The sequence below is a fragment of the Sapajus apella genome, unplaced genomic scaffold (assembly GCF_009761245.1).
Source record: "Sapajus apella isolate SASKATOON/1434 unplaced genomic scaffold, GSC_monkey_1.0 scaffold146, whole genome shotgun sequence".
Lineage (NCBI taxonomy): Eukaryota > Metazoa > Chordata > Mammalia > Primates > Cebidae > Sapajus > Sapajus apella.
In genome coordinates, this window is record NW_022437086.1 from 784,351 (window position 1) to 806,269 (window position 21,919).

General features: G+C 53.3%; 3 protein-coding genes across 7 annotated transcripts in view; 1 reads left to right on the forward strand and 2 right to left on the reverse strand.

Moving 5' to 3' along the window:
* LOC116540945 (5E5 antigen-like) overlaps nucleotides 1-1,947 on the reverse strand; it is a 2,548-nt gene extending 601 nt beyond the window's left edge. Inside the window, exons 1-2 of the mRNA XM_032264777.1 lie at nucleotides 1,896-1,947; nucleotides 37-307 (exon numbers count right to left, since the gene is read on the reverse strand). Coding sequence (XP_032120668.1) covers nucleotides 37-307; nucleotides 1,896-1,947 — 323 coding nt within the window. The remainder of the gene's footprint in view (nucleotides 1-36; nucleotides 308-1,895) is intronic.
* PHKG1 (phosphorylase kinase catalytic subunit gamma 1) lies at nucleotides 1,899-15,820 on the forward strand. Its single transcript, XM_032264727.1, has 10 exons — nucleotides 1,899-2,389; nucleotides 5,714-5,830; nucleotides 7,764-7,942; nucleotides 8,474-8,528; nucleotides 12,473-12,538; nucleotides 12,724-12,887; nucleotides 13,536-13,626; nucleotides 13,714-13,867; nucleotides 14,002-14,127; nucleotides 14,481-15,820. Exons 2-10 carry the CDS (start codon nucleotides 5,748-5,750, stop codon nucleotides 14,724-14,726), a joined length of 1,164 nt encoding a protein of 387 aa, XP_032120618.1. The 5' UTR covers nucleotides 1,899-2,389; nucleotides 5,714-5,747; the 3' UTR covers nucleotides 14,727-15,820.
* SUMF2 (sulfatase modifying factor 2) overlaps nucleotides 15,680-21,919 on the reverse strand; it is a 20,177-nt gene continuing 13,937 nt past the window's right edge. Inside the window, exons 3-10 of one of the 5 annotated variants that reach the window (XM_032264732.1) lie at nucleotides 21,334-21,448; nucleotides 20,266-20,310; nucleotides 19,753-19,903; nucleotides 19,037-19,092; nucleotides 17,573-17,657; nucleotides 17,251-17,395; nucleotides 16,737-16,854; nucleotides 15,680-16,215 (exon numbers count right to left, since the gene is read on the reverse strand). In XM_032264732.1, coding sequence (XP_032120623.1) covers nucleotides 16,096-16,215; nucleotides 16,737-16,854; nucleotides 17,251-17,395; nucleotides 17,573-17,657; nucleotides 19,037-19,092; nucleotides 19,753-19,903; nucleotides 20,266-20,310; nucleotides 21,334-21,448 — 835 coding nt within the window. In that variant the 3' untranslated portion in view covers nucleotides 15,680-16,095. The remainder of the gene's footprint in view (nucleotides 16,216-16,736; nucleotides 16,855-17,250; nucleotides 17,396-17,572; nucleotides 17,658-19,036; nucleotides 19,093-19,752; nucleotides 19,904-20,265; nucleotides 20,311-21,333; nucleotides 21,449-21,919) is intronic. The other 4 variants (XM_032264733.1, XM_032264728.1, XM_032264729.1 and 1 more) reach the window with 4 other exon arrangements.

Below are 21,919 nucleotides of genomic sequence, written 5' to 3' on the forward strand. Positions count from 1 at the left end.
GCCCTCGAGCGGCCGCCATGCTTCCCGGCCCGCCACTTCCGCCGCGCAGAGGCGTTGCATCCGGGCAGCCCCGTTGGGGCTTCGGCGAGGCCCGCACGCTGGGGCCGGCGGGTCTGGGTGTGGTCCCGGCCGTAGAAGCCGCTGCTGCCATAAGTCGGGTGGGGTAGAGACGTTCGCCACGGCTTCAATGCGTGGGCCTGGCCAGGGGGCACCCGCAGCGGAGGCCTCCGGTGTCCCGGGGCCCTCAGCTCACCCGCCGGCCCGGGCCGCACGGCCCGCAGGGCCCAGGGCGAGCTCGCCGCCCGCTCTGCCGGACCAGAACTCAAAGGTTCTTTTAAAAATAAGTGGCGGGCGCGGTGGCTCACGCCTGTAATCCCAGCACTTTGGGAGGCCGAGGCGGGCGGATCACGAGGTCAAGAGATCGAGACCATCCTGGCCAACACGGTGAAACCCCGTCTCTGCTAAAAATACAAAAATTAGCCGGGCGTGGTGGTGGCGCGTGCCTGTAGTCCCATCTACTTAGGAGGCTGACGCAGGATAATTGCTTGAACCCAGGAGGCGGAGGTTGCAGTGAGCCGAGATCGAGCCACTGCACTCCAGCCTGGACAGCAGAGCAAGACTCGGTCTCAAAAAAATAAAATAAAATAAAAATAAGTGCCGGGTGCGGTGGCTCACGCCTGTAATCTCAGCACTTCTGGGAGGCCAAGATGGGTGAATCACTTGAGGTCACGAGTTCATGACCAGCCTGGCCAACATGGTGAGACCCCGTCTCTACTAGGAATACAAAAAAATTAGCCGGGTGTGGTGGTATGTGCCTGTGGTCCCAGCTACTCGGGAGGCTGAGGCAGAAGAATCCCTGGAACCCAGGAGGCGGAGGCTGCAGTGAGCCGAGATTGAGCCTCTGCACCCCAGCCTGGTGACAGAGCAAGACTGTGTCTCAAAATAAATACGTGAAAATGAAAAGGCCACGCACGGTGGCTCACGCCTGTAATCCCAGCACTTTTGGAGACCGAGGCAGGCGGATCACCTAAGGTCAGGAATTCAAGACCAGCCTGCCCAACATGGCAAAACCCTGTATCTAATAAAAATACAAAAATTAGCTGGGTGTGGTGGCAGGCGCCTGTAATCCCAGCTACTAGGGAGGCTGAGGCACAAGAATCGCTTGAACCTGAGCATTGCACTCCAACCTGGGCAACAGAGCGAGACCCCGTTACAAAAAAATAATAAAATATAATACATAAATATTTTCTAAAAACTCACACATCTGATGTAAGATTAAAGGAAGGTTTTTGGATGAAATTATGGAGGTTAGATGAGAAGTCGATTCCTCAAAGGGAAGATCTCTAATTTTTTTAAATTTTGAGATGGAGTCTCGCTCTGTCACCCAGGCTGAAGTGCAATGCCTAGGTACAAGCGATTCTCCTGCCTCAGCCTCCCGAGTAGCTGGGATTATAGGCGCCCACCACCATGCCCGGCGAATTTTTAAAATATTTTTAGTAGAGACAAGAGTTTCACTATGTTGGTCAGGCTGGTTTTGAACTCCTGACCTGATGATTCACCCACCTCGGCCTCCCAAAATGCTGGGATTACTGACGTAAGACACCACGCCCAGCCTTTTATTTATTTTGAGACAGTCTCTGTTGCCCAGCATGTAGTGCAGTGGAATAATCATAGCTCACTGAAGCCTCAGCCTCCCAGGCACAACCATATGTGGCTAATTCTTAAATTTTTTGTAGAGCCAGGGTCTCACTTTGTTGCCCAGGCTGGTGTCAAACTCCTGGACGTAAACGATCCTCCTGCTTCAGTCTTCCAAAGCACTGGGACTACAGGCATGAGCCACTGTGCCCAGCCTTCCTAACCTGTACCGGTCTGCATTATGTAGGGTAATCATGCACTGTCCCCAAATGTCCCTGTGGCAGCCAGGGCAGTCAGCTGCTGCAGTCGCATGCTGAGAAATCCTCCAGGGCCCTGCTCTCAGCAGACACGGAAATCAGAATCACTTGTGCATTCCCCACAAGGCTGGCTTTATGTTCTCTGGGCCTGGAAGCCAAGGGAGCTGCAGAGGGAAAACTGATCACCACGTGCTGTCGGCCTGGTCTCAGGCTGCCGGAGCTTCCCTCACCCTCCAGCAGAGGTCCCCCTAGTGAGACTCAGCCCCGCTCCCTGTTCCTGCAGGACTTGGCCTGCCTCCCGGGTTTGCAGTTGTGATTTATTTTTGGTACGTCAGCTTCTGGTCATCAAATAGCAAAACCCAAAACGGGGCAGCACGGTATCTTCCAAGTGTCTGCTCAGGACACGGCTTCAGCCCTCGGTGGTCCCTTCTCCCCAGGGGCCCTGAGGCCTTTGGGATTCTTGTCAAGCTCCTTCAAGGGCCTGCAAGGACTTAACGGTGAGTAGCTAGGCCAGTGATGGACAAAGGTCAGGTGACAGGCAGGGAATGGAGAGGCCTGGGGGTGGAGAAGATAGAAAGCCCCACATCTGTTCCATCCGTTTCTCCTTTCTGAAGGCCGATAGACCCAGGAGAGTGGCAGCACTGGCCCCTGAAACCCCCATCTGGGGGACTTTCCTACAGAAAAGAGGTCCCTGGGGCTGATCTGGTTTTTGGACTTTCAGAGTTCAGGGGAGGGAAGTTACAAAAAAGGACCAAGCCAGCCGGGTGTGGGAGGGCGAGGCGGGAGGGTCACTTAAAGTCAGGAGCTCAAGACCAGCCTGGCCAACATGGTGAAACCCCACCTCTACTAAAAATACAAACATTAGCTGGGTATGGTGGCTCGTGCCTGTAGTCCCAGCTATGCAGGAGAGTGAAGCAGGAGAATGACTTGAACCTGGGAGGTGGAGGTTGCAGTGAGCTGAGATCTCACCACTGCACTCCGGCCTGGGCCACCTACTACCATATGGGGACCCTGTCCACAGGGGTCTCGGGAAAGGTGTGAGGGGTGAGTGGGGCAGTAGACAGAGGCACAAAATTGGCCCCAGTCAGAGCTGGGGGATGGGGCAAGATAACCACTTCCTCAGCCCCTCAAGAAAGGTGAGTGCAGCCACAACTTGGCCAAGCTGGCTGTGCTGGCCTAGGGTGCCATCTCACAGGGGGTCCAGATGTACTTTCTGCTCATGGAGGCTTGGGGAGGAGGAGAGAGCTGGCACTACCCAGATTTGGGAGGTAATGAGGCACAGATGCCCATTGTGAGGACTCAGAAGGACTTGCCAGCAAATGAGCTTGTTTTTATGGGAAACAGACACTCCTGGGCTCCATCAGGTTGCTGATGGGACAGGCAGAGAAGGCCTGTGTGTGAGGCAGCCCAGATGCCTGGCACTGGGAGAGGGGACTTGTTATTCTAAACCTTCCTCTGGTAACCAGGCACCCAGTAGTGGGGCCACCAGGATTCCTGGAACAGCCCGCCTAATCCTGGAGGCAGCCAGTGCTGCTGCTTGGCTGATCAGCAAACTGGCTCCTTTGAGAGGCCAGGCCTCCTTAGGCCCAGAAGCAGTGGGGGAAAGGGGGCTGGAGGGAGTTTTCTTTGGCTTTGCTGACTGGCAGGTTGGGCCTGTTTTCTACCTGCCCTTTTCCCTGTTGGTAGATGATTTTCCGCATTCCCCAAATCCTGCATCTGATTTTGTTTTGCTTTTTTTGAGTCTCACTCTCTCACCCAGGCTGGAGTGCACTGGTGCAATCTCAGTTCACTGCAACCTCCACCTCATGGGTTCAAGCGATCCTCCTGCCTCAGCTTCCCAAGTAGCTAGGACCACAGGTCCAAGAGCCATCATGCCTGGCTAATTTTTCTATTTTTTGTTGAGATGGGGTTTCTCTTTGTAGCCCAGGCTGGTCTCGAACTCCTGACCTCAAGTGATCTGCCCACCTCAGCTTCCCAAAGTGCTGGGATGACAGGTGTGAGCCACCACGCCAGGCCCAAATCCTACATCCAAAGCAGCAGTTGAGTTCCCTGGTAGGAGCTTCCATGTTCCCGAAGCAAGGTGGGGTAGCCAGTGCCTCTGTGTCCAAGCCGGAGTGTCCTGGCTCCACACCACAGCAGGCCCACTCAGGGCTCACTGGCCATTGTTAGGTAGGACATGGGGCATTCTGCTGGCAGGACCCCGAGCCAAAGGGTACCTGCCCAACCATGGACTCACATTCAAAAAATAGCACCAGCTGGACACCTGCACTGGACACGGGGAGCAGAGATGGCTAGGACATCCTAGAGATGACCATCTAGATGACACACACTGACAAGTGACACCAGAGGCAGGGACCAGGACAGACCCACCCAGCTCTCCATCCCTTAGAGCACCCAGCATGGTGGTTGGCAAAGAGTGGGTGTTAGTGTCTGCAGAATGAAGACGGAATGAATGAGTGATTATCAAAGTCCCAGTTATGGACAGAATACATGAGAAAGGGCCGGGTGCAGTGGCTCACGCCTGTATTCCCAGCACTTTGGGAGGCCAAGGTGGGTGGATCATTTGAGGTCAGGAATTTGAGGCCAGCCTGGCCAACGTGTTGAAATGCCATCTCCGCTAAAAATACAAAAATTAGCCCGGCATGGTTGTGTGTGCCTGTAGTCCCAGCTACCTGGGAGGCTGAGGCAGGAGAATTGCTTGCTTGAACCCGGGAGGCGGAGGTTGTAGTGAGCCAAGATCACTCCAGCCTGGAAATTGTGGCCATGTGTAGCGGTGGTTCACGCCTATAATCCCAGCTCTTTAGGAGGCTGAGGCGGGAAAATTGCTTGAGGCCAGGAGTTTGAGACCAGCCTGGGCAATATAAGGAGACCCTGTCTCTACAAAAATCTTAAATATTAGGGCCAGGCATGGTGACTCACATCTGTAATCTCAACACTTTGGGAAACTGAGGCGGGCAGATCACCTGCGGTCAGGAGTTCAAGACCAGCCTGGTCAACAAGGTGAAACCTTGTCTCTACTAAAAATATAAAAAATTAGCCGGGTGTGGTGGCAGTTGCCTGTAATTCCAGCTACTCGAGACGCTGAAGCAGGACAATCACTTGAACCTGGGAGGCAGAGGTTGCAGTGAGCTGAGAGCCGAGATCACACCACTGCACTCCAACCTGGGTGATAGAGAAAGACTCTGTCTCTGGAAGAAAAAAAAAAAAAAAAAAAAAAAAATTTAGCTGAGTGTGTGCTGCACAACTTTCGTGCCAGTTACTCAGGAGGGTAGGGTGAGGGGATCACTTGAGCCCAAGAGGTTGTGGCTGCAGTGAGCTATGATCATACCACTGCACTCCAGCCTGGGTAACAGAGTGAGACCCCATCTCTACAAAGAAGTTTGTTTGAGCTGGAGTCTCGTGTCTCCCAGGCTGGAGTACAGTGGGACAATCTCAGCTCACTGTAACCTCCGCCTCCCAGGTTCAAGCGATTCTCCTGCCTCAGCCTCCTGAGTAGCTGGGACTACAACCATGTGCCACCATGCCCAGCTAATCTTTGTATTTCTAGCAGAGACAGGGTTTCATCATGTTAGCCAGGCTGGTCTCGAACTCCTGGCCTCAAATGATCTGTCTGCCTCAGCCTCCTAAAGTGCTGAGATTACAGGTGTGAGCCACCGCACCGGACCTCAATTCAGAAACGTTTATTTGGAACATTCACTGTAGGCCAGTCTGGTGCCAGGAGATGTAAGAAACAGTTCCAGGAGTGAGAAACAGTTCCAGGCCCCAAGGAGAACACCCCCTGGGTCAGGAGCGCTGACAGCTTCTTTCTGCTCCCCTCTCAGAGGTGCCCAGAGTTCCCCCGCTGAGCATCTGAGCATGACCCGGGACGAGGCACTGCCGGACTCTCATTCTGCACAGGACTTCTATGAGAATTATGAGCCCAAAGAGATACTGGGCAGGTAAGGCCCACGCTCTCCCTATGAAGGGCTCTCCTAAACTCCAGCAGGCCCTGTGGGCTACAGCCACCTCTGCTCCACTGCAAGGACTGACCCCACTTGCATCCCCCAAGTGCTGTCCACTTGGAGAAACCCTTGGTTTGGGGTCCTGCCCTCCTGAAGCGAGGACAGATAAGAGAAACCCCTCCCAGCAAAAAGTTCCCAGGGGCAGGTACAGTGGCTCACGCCTGTAATCCCAGCATTTGGGGAGGCTGAGGTGGGAGGACTGCTTGAGGCCGGAAGTTCAAGGTCAGCCTAGGCAACATGGCAAAACCCCGTATCTTTTTTTTTTTTAGACAAGGTCTTGCCCTGTTGTCCAGGTTTGAGTACAGTGATATGATCTTGGCTGACTACAGTCTCTGCCTCCTAGGCTCAAGTGATCCTCCCACCTACGCCTCCCGAGTAGCTGGGACCACAGGTGTGTGCCACCACGTGTGGCTAACCATCTCTATTTAAAAAAAAGCAGCCAGGCACAGTGGCTCACACCTGTAATCCCAGCAGTTTGGGAGGCCAAGGCAGGAGGATTGTTTGCATCCAGGAATTCAGTATCAGCCTGGGCAACATAGTGAGACCTCGTCTCTACAAAAAAACAAAAATTAGCCAGATTTGGTGATGTGCACCTGCAGACCAGCTACTCGAGAGGCACAGGTGGGAGGATTGCTTGAGCCCTGGGGAGTTGAGGCTGCAGTGAGCCGTGATCATGTCATTGCACTCAGCCTGTGCAACAGAGAGAGACCCTAGAGACCCTATCACACACACACAAAGTTCTTAGGTGTTGTTAACAAGCACATCTAAACCCAGCTTTGACCAGAGTCAGGAATCAGGAATAGAGGGAAGATTACAGCACTGAGTGTAGGGCTTCTTTCTTTCTATATGTTGAGCAAGAGCACTGAACTAGGGCCGGGAATGGTGGCTCACACTTGTAATCCCAGCACTTTGGGAGGCCGAGGTGGGCAGATCACCTGAGGTCAGGAGTTTGAGACCAGCCTGGACAACATGTTGAAACACCATCTCTACTAAAAATATAAAAATTAGCAGCATATGATGGCGGGCACCTGTAGTCCCAGCTACTCGGGAGGCTGAGACAGAAGAATCACTTGAACCCAGGAAGTGGAGTTGCAGTGAGCCAGGATCGTGCCACTGCACTCCAGCCTGGGCGACAGAGCAAGACTCTCTCTCAAAAAAAAAAAAATGAAAATAAAAACCAAAAGCAAGCCAGGCACGGTGGTTCATGCCTGTAATCCCAGCACTTTGGGAGGCCGAGGCAGGCGGATCACCCAAGGTTGGGAGTTTGAGACTAGACTGACAAACATGGTGAAACCCCATCTCTACTAAAAATACAAAAAAAAAATATCAGCCGGGTGTAGTCAAGGGCACCTGTAATCCCAGCTACTCGGGAGGCGGAGGCAGGAGAACATCACTTGAACCTGGGAGGCGGAGGTTACAGTGAGCCAAGATTGTGCCATTGCACTCCAGCCTGAGCAACAGAGTGAGATGCCATCTCAAAAAAAAAAAAAAAAAAAGAAAGGCCGGGTGTGGTGGCTCATGGCTGTAATCCCAGCTACTTGGAAGGCTGAGGTAGAGAAATTCTTGAACCCAGGAAGTGGAGGTTGCAGTGAGCCAAGAGCGCACCACTTCACTCCAGCCTGGGCGACAAAGCAAGAATCTATCTCAAAAAAAAGCACTGAACTAGGAGTCGAATGGCCTGAGAGTAGGCTTGTTACTCATCAGCACTGGGCAAATCACCATCGGTGCCTGTATCTATTCATCCACCATCCCTAAAAGCTCAGAGGAAGTTGGGGGAAGTGTAAATCCGTTGACAAGGGCATCCCGGCTGCGGCCTGGAATCTCCCGTGGGGTGAGGGCCTCCGAGGCCATCTGTCCTCTGCACTTCCAGGGGCGTTAGCAGTGTGGTCAGGCGTTGCATCCACAAGCCCACGAGCCAGGAGTACGCCGTGAAGGTCATCGACGTCACCGGTGGAGGAAGCTTCAGCCCCGAGGAGGCGCGGGAGCTGCGGGAAGCCACGCTGAAGGAGGTGGACATCCTGCGGAAGGTCTCAGGGCACCCCAACATCAGTGAGTGATGGCCCCAAGCCACACAGCGGGGGTGGACCCCCTGTGATTCTGCCCTGACAGCCCGAGCCAGGGAGTGTGGCCCCACCGCACAGCCAGCTAGAACCACTCAGGCTCAAGGCTCCCAGTTCCAACCACACTGCTGTGACAGAAGGGGTCCCAGGCAGGGATGGATGCAGGTGGGGGAAAGGGAGTTTAATGTTCCTGAGCTGAATTAGCTAGGCATGGTGGTGCACGCCTGTAATCCCAGCCACTCGGGAGGCTCAGGCAGGAGCATCACTTGAGCCCAGGAATTTGAGGCTGCAGTGAGCTATGACTGCACCATTACACTCCAGCCTGGGTGAGGCCCTGTCTCTAAAAATAGTAACAATGATAATAAAGCCCCTGGGCCTGCCCACACCCCTGGTTGGCGTCCTTCAGGCACCCTCCTGATTCCCCTGTCAGCTTCTGAAGTCAGCCCACAGCAGCCTTGGTCCCTCCCCCCGTGCCCGGGTTCCCCTGCTACCTGAGACCAGCTGGCCATTTCCATTTCAGTACAGCTGAAGGACACTTATGAGACCAACACTTTCTTCTTCTTGGTGTTTGACCTGTAAGTACCCAGCCCCAGAGCCAACCACACCTGGGAGAACCTCTGACTGTTGTCCCCTCCCCCACCCCAGGGCTGGCTGGAGACCACAGCCAGTCCCTAAACTAAGGATGCCAAATCCATCATGGTGTTTAGACACATCGGCCCCTGGGGTGGGGCTGCTGGGTTTGAAAACTTGGGCTCATCGCTTGTGGGCTGGATCATTTCTTTAAATCTTAGTTTTCTAATAATTACGGGAGTGATAATAGCACAGTGACTGGCATAGTGTGAATGCTAGTAATTATTAGCTACAGGCCGGGCACAGTGGCTTATGCCTGTAATCCCAGCCTCCCATTGTGGGAGGCCAAGGCAGGCAGATCACTTGAGGTCAGGAGTTTGGTAAAATCCTGTTTCTACCAAAAATATATTTTTTTAATTAGCTAGGTGTGATGGCATGTGCCTGTAATCTCAGCTACTTGGGAGGCCGAGGCAGGGAAATCACTGCCATGAGCTGAGATCATGTCACTGCACTCCAGCCTGGGCAACAAAGCAAGACTCCATCTGAAAAAATAAAAAATAAAGGCTGGGTACAGTGGCTTACACCTGTAATCCCATCACTTTGGGGTCCAAGAAGAGTGGATCAGTTGAGGTTGAGAGTTCAAGACCAGCCTGACCAACATGGAAAAACTCCATCTCTACTAAAAATACAAAATTAACTAGGTATGGTGGTGCATGCCAGTAATCCCAGCTACTCGGGAGGATGAGGCAGGAGAACTGCTTGAACCCAGGAGGCGGAGGTTGCAGTGAGCCGAGATCGAGCCACTGCACTCCAGCCTGGGCAACGAGCAAAACTCCATCTCAAGAAAGCAAAAAAAAGCGATCCTCCCACCTCAGCCTCCTAAAGTGCTGGGATTACAGGCGTGAGCCACCGTGCCTGGCACAGTGTATTGATATAATTGTTCTATTTTATTATTGGTTGTTAATCTCTTACTATGCCTAATTTATAAGCTTTATCTTAGGTACGTACATATAGGCTTCAGTGCTACCCGTGGCTTTAGGCATCCATCCACTGGGGGTTTTGGAGCACATCCCCTGCAGATAAACAGGGACAACTGTAGACGTATATAAACTAGAACAAGGGGTTAGCAACAGACGGGGGCTTCTCAGACTGAGTGGTCAGGAAAGGGTGTCCAGGAAGGGACTCAAGCAGAGGGTGGCAGGATGTAAGGGCCTCAGACCCTGCAGGCACTGAGTGCGAGGCTGACATGGTCTGAGGTACTTTTTTTTTTTTCCCTAAACTTAAAAAAATTTTTTTTTTATTTTACTTATTTATTTTTGAGACGGAGTTTCGCTCGTTACCCAGGCTGGAGTGCAATGGCGTGATCTCGGCTCACCGCAACCTCCGCCTCCTGGGTTCAGGCAATTCTCCTGCCTCGGCCTCCTGAGTAGCTGGGATTACAGGCACGCGCCACCACGCCCAGCTAATTTTTTGTATTTTTAGTAGAGACGGGGTTTCACCATGTTGACCAGGATGGTCTCGATCTCTTGACCTCGTGATCCACCCGCCTCGGCCTCCCAAAGTGCTGGGATTACAGGCGTGAGCCACCGCGCCCAGCTGGTATTTTTTTTTTTTTTTAAGAGTTTTGCTCAGTCACCCAGGCTGGAGTGCAGTGGAGCAATCTTGGCTCACTGCAACCTCCATCTCATGGGTTAAAGCAATTGTCCTGCTTCAGCCTCCCAAGTAGCTGGCATTACAGGCGCCCGCCACCATGCCCAGCAAATTTTTTTGTGTGTAATTTTTTAGTAGAGATGGGATTTCACCACATTGGGCAGGCTGGTCTGGAACTCCTGACCTCAAGTAATCCACCCACCTTGGCCTCCCAAAGTGTTAGGATTACACCCATGAGCCACTGTGCCTGGGCTGACTTTTGAAAAGATTTCACTGGGTATCCAGGGATGGCTGTAATGAGGTGGGACTGGAAAGAGGGAGGCCAGCAGTATCAGGGAGAGAGGCAGGTGGCAGAGGTTGCACCTAGGGTGTGGCCCAAAGGTCAGTATCATCATCATCATCACCACATCATGCCCCTACCTCTACATCAACAGGATTAGTAAGACGAGCCCCTTATCACTAAGCATCAAATTCAAACAACACAAAGTGCTCTGTGAAATGTGGATTCAAGGCTTATTATTGGCCAGGCATGGTGGCTCACACCTGTAATCTCAGCACTTTGGGAGGCCGAGGTGGGAGGACTGCTTGAGGCCAGGAGTTTGAGACCAGCCTGAGCAACAAAGTGACACCCCATTTCTACAAAAAAATGTATTTATTTATTTTAGTAGAGACGGAGTTTCACCATGTTGGCTAGGATGATCTTGATCTCCTGACCTCATGATTCCACCCACCTCAGCCTCCCAAAGTGCTGGGAATACAGGTCTGAGACACCGTGCCTGGAACACAAAAAATTTTAAAATTAGGGCCAGGCATGGGGTTCATGTCTGTAGTCCCAGTACTTTGGGAGGCTACAGTGGGCCAGGAAAAGACCAGCCTGGGCAACACGGCATAACCCTCTCTCTACAAAAAATACAAAAATGAGTCAAGCATGGCGGCAGATATCTGTAATCCTGGCTACTTAGGAGGCCGAGGCACAAGAATGGCTTGAACTTGGGAAGCAGAGGATGCAGCTGGCTGAGGCCGTGCCACTGTACCCCGGCCTGGGCAAGAGGGAGACTTTCTCCAAACCCTCCAGACTCACCAGCTGCAGCCGTCTCGACTCTGCTCTGCAGCCCTGTCCTGTACAGCCCATGAGGGCAGCTCAAATGTCTTTAACCTTTGAAGAAGTTGCTGGGGGAAGCTATTTTTAATGCTGCCCTGAGGAGCCCTCCAGCATATAACCAGATTGTTCTATCAGAGACTTCTTTCTAGATCATCCCAGGAAGAAGATTGAACTGCAGTTCTTAATCCCGAAATTGGCAAACTTTGTTACTGCAACTCTTGCACAGCCGATTCTTCCCCTTTGTTTCCTGGGAAAAATCGGGATACTCAGCCAGGCGCGGTGGCTCTCACCTGTAATCCCAGCACTTTGGGAGGCTACCTGAGGTCAGGAGTTCGAGACTAGCCTGGAAACATGGAGAAACCCTGTCTCTACTAAAAATACAAAAATTGGCCAGGTGTGGTGGGGGGGCGCCTGTAATCCCAGCTACTCAGGAGGCTGAGGCAGGACAGTCACTTGAATCTGAGAGGCGGAGGTTGCAGTGAGCCCAGATCATGCCACTGCACTCCAGCATGGGCCACAAGAGCAAAAACTCCGTCTCGGAAAAAAAAAAAAAAAATCTGGATACTCATGTCCTTCTGATCTGGATCTGAGGTCCTGGGCCAGTGGTTCAGGGTCCCCTCTTTCAGCCTCCAGTCATGATTTAGGCCCCAATACATCCGAGTCCACGGTGTCACTTCCATAGATGGGAGGACCCTGACGCTGATACAATGGAGATGGAACAGAAAGGGCACTTGAGCTGGGACTCCCTGATTGTCCACCAACTTCAGGGCCCAGGGCGGGGTACTGTACACAGGGCCACCAGCTTGGGGCCCACTGCTTCCCTGGTTGCTTCCAGCCATCTTGGCCTGAAACCAGGGCAATGGGAACCTGGGAGAGGACTTATCTAGGAAATGCCTAGCCCATGAAAAGGTGGGATTTTTATTCCAGGGAAAAAATTAAGTTAGGGGAGAAACCCAGGTCATCTGTTTTCCTCGGAGGGTTGATGAGAGCCTGAGGCTCGGAGGTGGGCCACCTCTCCACCCTCCTTCGCTTTTCTCCCAGTTCTTCCAGAACCACTCCTCTCCCCACACTGTGGTTCTCCATGGGAAGTGGCCCACTTAGCTTCTAGAGGTACCAGGTGGAAGGCAGCTCTCTGGGAGCAGAGGAGGGAGGCTGGTGGTCTTGGGACCAATCCAGTTACCAACCCTGTTTCCACAGGATGAGGAGAGGGGAGCTCTTTGACTACCTCACTGAGAAGGTCACCCTGAGTGAGAAGGAAACCAGGTGAGGGTCCCTTTGCCCTTCTCTCTGCTCCCTCCCACCTGGCCTGAGGCCACGGGCCCTGGGGTGCCAGGGGTGTCAGGGCGCATATGCTGCTCCCTTGCAGTGTGGCTGAAATGTGAGCTGTGTCTCCCTGCCTGTCGCCTGACCCTGCACAGGGGAAGTGACAAGCGTGTGCCCCACCCTAGAAAGATCATGCGAGCTCTGCTGGAGGTGATCCGCACCTTGCACAAACTCAACATTGTGCACCGGGACCTGAAGCCTGAGAACATCCTCTTGGATGACGACATGAACATCAAGCTCACAGACTTTGGCTTTTCCTGCCAGCTGGAGCCCGGAGAGAGGCTCCGAGGTCCGGTAACATGACCTTGGCCCACGTCTGAGCCTCAGGCTCTCACCAACCCTCCGAGGAATACAGATGACCTGGGTTTCTCCCCTAACTTAATTGTTCCCCAGAATAAAAACCCCACCATTTCATGGGCTAGGCATTTCTTCAGGTAAGTCCTCTCCCAGGCTCCCAGTGCCCTAGTTCCAGACCAGGATGGCTGGAAGTAACCAGGGAAGCAGTGGTGGACCCTGAGCTGGTAGCCCTGTGAACAGCACCCCGCCCTGCCCTGGGCCCTGAAGCTGGTGAACACTGGGGGAGTCCCAGCCCAAGTGCCATTTCTGTTCCATCTCCGTTGTCACTTTGGACTTCCTCTTTTATTTCTGAGACGTGGGGCGATCTTGGCTCACTGCAACCTCTGCCTCCTGGGTTCAAGATTCCTGAGTAGCTGAAACTACAGGCATGGGCCACCAGGCCCTGCTAATTTTTATATTTTTAGTAGAGATGGGGGTATCGCCATGTTGGCCAGGCCGGTCTAGAACTCCTGGCCTCAGGTCACCCACCTGCCTCGGCCTTCCAAAGTGCTAGGATTACAGACATGAGTCACTGCACCCAGCCTGGACTTCCTATTCTGAGCGCCCTGCTGACCTGTCTTGATGGTGACTGTTCCTGCAGAGGTCTGTGGGACCCCCAGTTACCTGGCCCCTGAGATCATCGAGTGTTCCATGAACGACGACCATCCAGGCTACGGGAAGGAGGTGGACATGTGAGTGTGCTGGGGGAGGAGCACCTGGCTGGACTGGGCTGGTGCCCCTGGCGCTGGGTAAGTGGCCCTGGGCCCTCACACCTCCAGGTGGAGCACGGGAGTTATCATGTACACACTGCTGGCCGGCTCCCCGCCCTTCTGGCACCGGAAGCAGATGCTGATGCTGAGGATGATCATGAGTGGCAACTATCAGTTTGGCTCACCCGAGTGGGATGATTACTCAGACACCGTGAAGGACCTGGTGAGAGGCCAGGCCTACTGGCCCGGGGCTCAGGGCCACAGTGCCAGGCACCCCTGTCCGAGGAGGCCCTTATCTCCTGACATGCTGAGGGGACCTGCCTTGACATTCTCGGTTCCCCTCTCATCCCCTCCCAGGTCTCCCGCTTCCTGGTGGTGCAACCCCAGAGCCGCTGCACAGCAGAAGAGGCCTTGGCACACCCCTTCTTCCAGCAGTACGTGGTGGAAGAAGTGCGGCACTTCAGCCCCCGGGGGAAGTTCAAGGTACGAAGCATCCCGCCCCAGCCCCTGTGGCAGCTGCTGCCAGCACCCCAAGTCTAAAACTCTAAGCTCTCTCCTCTCCCAGGTATCCTTACACCCCAAGGGTTTCCAGAGCACCTGCCCCTCCCCTCCTTGCCCCCTGTGATGGCTCCAGCTGCACTGCCAGCTTCAGAGATGATAGGTGTCAGCCCAGTCCATCCCTGCAGATGCCAGTGAGGAGGAAGTGGGGGACACTAGGAGGGGCCCCAAGAAGCCACTCAAGGCTTCGTGGCAAATGAGCCTAGGGCATCCCTGTGCTAGATGGCCAGGGGCTGGCTGGCGGGGGCTGCAGCCCAGCTTCTCTGCCTGGGGGGCAGGTGATCGCTGTGACCGTGCTGGCTGCAGTGCGGATCTACTACCAGTACCGCCGAGTGAAGCCCGTGACCCGGGAGATCGTCATTCGAGACCCCTACGCCCTCCGGCCTCTGCGCCGGCTCATTGACGCCTACGCCTTCCGAATCTACGGCCACTGGGTGAAGAAGGGGCAGCAGCAGAACCGAGCTGCCCTCTTTGAGAACACACCTAAGGCAGTGCTCCTCTCCCTGGCTGAGGAGGACTACTGAGGGGCTGGCCAGTCAGGGAGGCTAGAGGGCAGGCGGGGAGGGGAAGCCAGGGAAATAAAAGTCAAAGCGGTGAGACGCACGCAGGCCTCTGCAGAAGGAGCACTTGGCCCTCACCAGAAACCCCTGGAGTTGAGGCCATGATTCCCTCTCAAAGGCTGTGCATGAGGGATGCAGGTGTTCCCACTACACAGCAATACTTGCAGGCTGGCCAGGCCCTTGGTGGGCAGAGATGACATGTGGCCTGAGAACCAGGAGCCCCCTGCTCCTCCACTTCCCAGATGAGCCACCATCTCAGTCTCTCTTTCGGGGAGGCCCAGAGTTACTGATACTTGGGCCCTCTTTCCTTAGGGTCCTACGAGAAATGAGGTTGTATTGACCCCATGACACCTAGTGACAGTGCGGGAGCAGGCTACTCTCCAGGAGCATGTTTTTAGAGGCATATGGAGAAGGGGATCCAGGCGTGGTGGCTCACACCTGTACTCCCAGCACTTTGGGAGGTCAAGGTGGGAGGACTGCTTGAGGCCAGGAGTTCAAGACCAGCCTGAGCAACATAGTGAGATCCCATTACTATAAAAATTCAAAAAATTAGCCAGGCATGGTGGTGCACACTTGTAGTCCCAGCTACTAGGGAAGCTGAGGTGGGAAAATTGCTTGAGCCCAGGAGTTCAAGGCTGCAGTGAGCCGTGATCACCACTGTCCTCTGGTGTGGGCAACAAAGCAAGACCCTGTCTCAGAAAAATAAAAATAAAAAACAATAGAATGGGAAGCTTCTGCTATTTGTATTCCTGGAGTATTATTTGCTTTGTGATTCCCACAATGCACCACCTCACCTGGTACATCATTTGGTTCTCCCAGGCCCTTTTAGCACTGAACTGTGCTTTAAGTAGCCACCAGCCTGCCTGTTACACACTGGAAACTAGTTTCCTTCAGACAGACATGAAACAACAGATGAGGCCATGAAAAAAGCATTCTCCTTCCACAGCAATTGGCCAGGAAAACAAACAGAACCACGAAAATCCTGCCTTGAGGAAACAATGTCAGCTTCATAATCATCTAGGGAGAAAGTAGGAGAGAACGGATTTTAAAACGTTTAACAAATGGCCTTCAGAGCCTTCTGTTCAATTGTTTGTGTGTTTGCCCCTGTGTCGATAATACTTGGCTTCAAAGACAAACTCGGAGCTCCCAGCCACCACCAACACATTAGGCCCCTCCTCCAAGACACAGCAGGCTGAGTCCTCTCCTGCCCTGGTGAGAGATGCCTGCCACAGAGGGATGGGAGACAGGAAAGGGGAGGTTTCTTCCTGAGGCTGAAGCTCCTGAGCTTGGACCTAGGCTGTGTTTGCAACATGGCCAGGGAATGACAGTGATCCTAAAGGGCTTTTCTCCTTGTCACCACCCAGCTGCTCACAGCTCCCCCGGCGGCCGGCCTGTGTCTGCTGCACAGCGGAAGCCCAGGTTGTCTGAGGCTGAATCTGGAGTATTGCCCATCCTGCCAGCAGAGGAGAGAGAGGAGGGACATGTTCTGAGAAAGAGACCTGGGGACTTACCCATCTTGCCTGCCTCACCCACAGGGCCGGCTGTGGTCGGGGGGCCTGAGGGCTGGGGAGGGCATGGTCTGGAAAGAAGCCTATTTTGAGGGCAGGTCCTGAGCCCGGACCAGTCCTGGGAGAAAGGGGACAGGCAGGGGCTTTGCAACAAAAGAAGGGACCTTGCAGGAGTGAGGGAAGGGATGGTGGCCCAGAGAGAAAGCACTGGAGGGCAGAAAAGACAGTGACTAACTTCTACTGTTAGCAGCTGAGAACAATTCAGTAGAGAAAACCTGTCCTCAAGCAATGAGAATATCGTGGCTGGGTACAGCGGCTCATGCCTGCAATCCCAGCACTCTGGGAGGCCAACGCGGGCTGACTGCTTGAGTCCAGGAGTTACAGACAAACCTAGGCAACATGGCAACACCTATCTCTACAGGAAAAGCCCATCTCTACAAAAGTTAGCTGGGCATAATGGTGCTGCCTGTAGTCCCAGATACTTGAGGACCTGAGGTGGGAGGAACGCCAAAGCCTGGCAACTTGAGGCTGCAGTGAGCCCAGACTGAACCACCGCACTCCAGCATGGGCAACAGAGCGAGAGTTCATCTCAATAACAAAAAATGACTTTTTGTGTGCCCACCAGTTTGAGGAGTCAGTAACTCCAGGACTATGAGCAATGACCTACTGATGTGGTCATTCCACTCCCCTTCTTTTGCCCACCTAGCTGTAAGGACAAGAGGAAAAACCCCATAATTAAGATGCCACACACAGTCCCCTTGGGCACTGAGAGCTGGCAGAAAAGTCACAAGGTGTCCTGGGCCCCTTTGCTTTTCATGGCAAGTGCTGTTGGCCTTCTTTTCTGTACCCACAACAGGGCGTGGTCTCAGGGAGGTGCTGGGACCGTCTCATTACACACAGCCGGTTGTGGTGTGAAGATGGGGGCATTCTGGACCGGGATCCAGACTAAGCCGCACGTTCCCTGGGACCAAGCCCCTTACCTGGTGGTGACCCGGGCCCGGTGATTGGCAGAGCCGTCGGCTGTGTCGATCCAGGATGCCCCCCGAAGGACGCGCATGTCCTGCTCAGCGGCCTGGTATGGAGATGCTGTCCACTCCCACACGTTGCCCAGGAGGTCATAGAGCCCTGCAGCCCCACCAGTGGGTCAGGCCAGGCTGGGACCTATGGACCACCCCATCTACCCTCTGAGGTCCTGGGGGCCAACTGGGGGAAGCGAGGTGCTTCACTCTGCCCCCTCTCTCAGACATGATGGTCTCAGCAGCCAGTCTGAGAGCACAGCTGCGAGCCCAGGAGAGCTCTTACCGTAGTTGTTCTGGGCAGGGAAAGCATTCACGGGGGAGACTCCATGGAAGCCGTCCTCAGCTTTGTCCCCTTTGGGGAATTTTCCCTGAAGGAAGAAAGGAAGGGTAAAGGATTTACCTCCTGCCTATCTAGAGGAAAACCATTCGAGGAAAGGGAAGGGCAAAGGGCGGTGACCTAAAGTTTCCATACGGAGCCCCCAGTCCCGTCACCTCACACCTCCATGGCAAGCTCCCTGCTGGATTAGGAAGAGTGCTTACGCTGCACCCACAGGGCTCCAGGTCAAGCCCAGCCTGCACCTGTCCTCTCCACTCTCAGCAACTTCCTGCCCTCTGCCTAGAACCCCACGTGCCAGAGCCTCCGGAAGACAGGTTTCTCCCAGCCTCCTCCACACCCACCCCCTCGACCCTGCCTGAGCACTGCGGCCTACTCCTGCCAGCCTTCCCAAGACACTGCTTTTTCACTTGCTTATTTTATTTGTACTTATTTATTTATTTATTTATTTTTGAGGTAAGGTCTCATTCTGTTGCTCAGGCTGGAGTGCAGTGGAAGTGTGATCACAGCTCACTGCAACTTCTGCCTCCTGGGTACAAGTGATTCTCCTGACCAAGTCCCAAGCAGCTGGGATTACAGATGCATGTTACCACGCCCAACTAATTTTTTATTATTTATTTATTTACTTACTTATTTTTTTGAGATAGAGTTTTGCTCGTTGCCCAGGCGGGACTGCAGTGGAGTGATCTCGGCTCACTGCAACCTCTGTCTTCTGGGTTCAAATGATTCTCCTGCCTCCGCCTCCCCAGTAGCTGGGACTGCAGGCCTGTACCACCATGCCCAGCAGATTTTGTATTTTTAGTAGAGATGGGGTTTCTCCATGTTGGTCAGGCTGGTCTTAAACTTCTGACCGCAGGTGATCCACCTGCCTCGGCCTTCTAAAGTGCTAGGATTACAGGTGTGAGCCACCACACCTGGCCACCATAAGTACTTTCTATTAAAGATTTGTAGGGCCATGTACGGTGGCTCATGCCCATAATCCTAGCAGTTTGGGAGGCTGAGGCAGACGGATCACCTCAGGAGTTTAAGACCAGCCTGGTCAACATGGCGAACCCCCATCTCTACTAAAAATAGAAAAAAAAAAATAGCTGGCTGTGGTGGGAGGCACCTGTAATCCCAACTACTCAGGAGACTGAGGCAGGAGAATTGCTTAAACCATGGAGATGGAGGTTGCAGTGAGCCAAGATCACACACTGCACTCCAGCCTGGGTGACAAAAGACTCTGTCTCAAAAAAAGAAAGAAAGAAAGAAAAAGAAATTAAGTACTTATACCCCGTTGCCTTTTGCTTTATCAGCTGTGAGTCATCAGCTCCATCAGAACCCAAGCCCTCTGCATGCCGAGGCCGAACGACACAGCGCCTGGCCTGCAGCAGGTCTCAGCGGTGCTTGGTGAAAGCGGAACGTAGGTCTTACCTGCCACAGGTTGGTGCGGTTTGGCTGGAACCGGTTCCCCCATGGGTAAACCTGACCTGCCAGGAGAGCAAGGAGGCAGCAGAGGAGGGGGAAGTGAAGAATTAGGGAAGAAAAAAAAAACAGTGAGACAACCAAAAGGAAGTTAGAGGCTTTCAAGAAAAAAGACTGAAATGACCTGCTTTTAATTCCCCATGCCGTCCTCTCCACTCATTGTACCGCACTGGGCCCTGGCCTCCTCATGTGCTCCAGGGCAATGCAGTCCTAAGCATGGTTGTGGGACCTGAGCCAGTTTACAAGTCTGAGCCACAGCATCTGGCCCAGTTATTAATTTTTTTTCCCGGCTTAATTTTTTTTTTTGAGCGGGGTTTCTGCCCTGCCGCCCAGGCTGGAGTGCAGTGGCACAATCTTGGCTCACTGCAACCTCCACCTCCTGGGTTCAAGCAATTCTTCCGCCTCAGCCTCCCAAGTAGCTGGGACCACAGGCATGCGCCACCACGCCTGGCTAATTTTTGTATTTTTAATAGAGACGGGGTTTCACCATGTTGGCCAGGATGGTCTCAATCTCTTCACCTCGTGATCCACCCACCTCAGCCTCCCAAAGTGCTGGGATTACAGGCGTGAGCCACCGCACCCAGCCCCTTCCCACCCTTTAAAGCCCCCCATACAAGGCAGGACAGGGAGAAGAATAAAAAAAAATCGCCTCATCATCTGGATACCCTTCAAGCCCCCTCGGGCAGCAAACTCCCACTCTTCCTCAGTGGGCAGCCGTCTTCCCTGCCAAGCACAGTAGGCACGGGCGTCATTCCAGCTCACGTGTAACACTGGGTACTCCAGCCTCTCTCGGATGCCAGAGCCAGGACCTGCAGGCTGACAGCCAGGACGAGGTGAGACAGGCTTCCGGGAGTGCATTAAGTACCAGGCAGGCTAGGTTTAGGGTGCTTGCATTCAGCTTTTACCAGTAGATAGAGCAGGGGAGCTGGAAGAGAGCCAGGTGAGTGAGGAGCATCCGGAGCCAGAAAAGAGAGACTACAGGAGACGGAAGGGGGAAACGGATGGGTAACAGCAAACAAGATTCGGCAGGGAAGCAGGACTGCCAAGCGATTTCCTGATATTCCCGTCGTGCTCTGAAAGTCAGTGTTCCTAGATGTACAAGAAGTATGGGAAGCTGGGCCTGGAGAATAAAAGAGTCAAGCAGGGGTAGGAAATGAGGCAGTGGAATCAGCCCTTACCTGCCTCCAAAATGCCTTTTCCACTGGAAGCCACCAGAGTACCGGCTGCAAAAAAGGAGACCCACTGCAAGATGCTCCGCCCAGCAAGGGCACCTTCCCCACTGAGCCACAGGACACAGAACAGACGTCAGGCTGAGACTCAAGTGCTCTAAGTCAGGTTGTGGCTGGAATTTTTTTTTTTTGAGACAATGTCTTGCTCTGCCACTCAAGCTACAGTGCAGTGGCACCATCACAGCTCACTGCAGTCTCAACCTCCTGAGTAGCTGGGACTATAGGTGTGCAAGACCACGCCCAGCTAATTTTCTTATTTTTTTGTAGATATGGGGTCTCACTATGTTGCCCAAGCTGGTCTTGAATTCCTGGGCTTAAGTGATTGTCCCACCTCAGCCTCCCAAAGTGCTGAGGTGATAGGCGTGAGCCACCATGCCCAGCTGAGACTGGAATCTTTATAGAGTCCCATCTTACCAACCACCCTTATTGGAGGTTGGCTTGCCAAGGTGACCTCTTTTTTTTTATTTTTTGACACAGATCTCTTTTTTTGTTGTTGCCCAGGCTGGAGTGCAGCCGTGCAATCTCCACTCACTGCCACCTCAGCCTCTCAGATTCAAGTGATTCTCTTGCCTTAGCCTCCCGAGTAGCTGGGATTATAGATGTGCAGCACCACACCTGGCTAATTTTTGTATTTTTAGTAGAGACAGCGTTTTGTCATCTTGCCCAGGCTAGTCTCAAACTCCTGACCTCAGGTGACGCACCCACCTCAGCCTCCCAAAGTGCTGGGATTATAGGCATGAGCCACTGTGCCTGGCCCCTCAAGGTGATCTCTTGATTCAGGAAGTATCTTGAACCCTATCCTGACTTGGACCTTTAGGCAAGAGCTAACTTGGGTTCAGGGTTAACTTCCTGGGAGTGTGTACTGATCTGACGCTCCAGGGTGGGTATCTCCTACTTCCCCTCTGCCTCCAGCTCTCAGGTCTGACTCTCCACTGTGTCCTGGGTGACCCATGTCCCACAGGATTCTCTGTCTAGGTCCCACTCCTAGACTTCAGCTCTAAGTCCAGGTTTTCTTACCTTCATTGGCTGGGTTGCTTTGTTTCTCAGCTCATCGGAGACAAACTCCTCAAAGACAAAGCTCCATCCAAACATCTCAGCCTCTGTCCGATACTTCTTCTCCCTGATAAAATCCCTGCAAAGACACAGTTCAGCTGGTTCAGCTTGTGAGGTTCTGTGCCTGCCCTACCCTCTCCTGCTCCAGTAAACCTCAGACAACCTGGTCCTGTAGGTTACACACCACAGTGTTCACGATCGTCAAGGAATTAACCTGAAGACTGAGCGATTCTTTTAAATTAGGAAGCAACAAATTCACATACAGTAAAATTTACTCTCTTCAGTGTTTATCTCTGTGAGGTTTATTTATTGTTTTTTACTTTATTTATTTTCTGATACGGAGTCTTGCTCTATTGCGCAGGCTGGAGTGCCGGTGGAGCAATCTCGGCTCACTGCAACCTCTACTTCCTAGGTTCAAGTGATTCTCCTGCCTCCGCCTCTCGAGCTGGAATTTCAGGCACATACCACCACATCCAGCTAATTTTTGCATTTTTTGTAGAGACAGGGTTTCACAATGTTGGCCAGGCTGGTTTCGAACTCCTAAACTCAG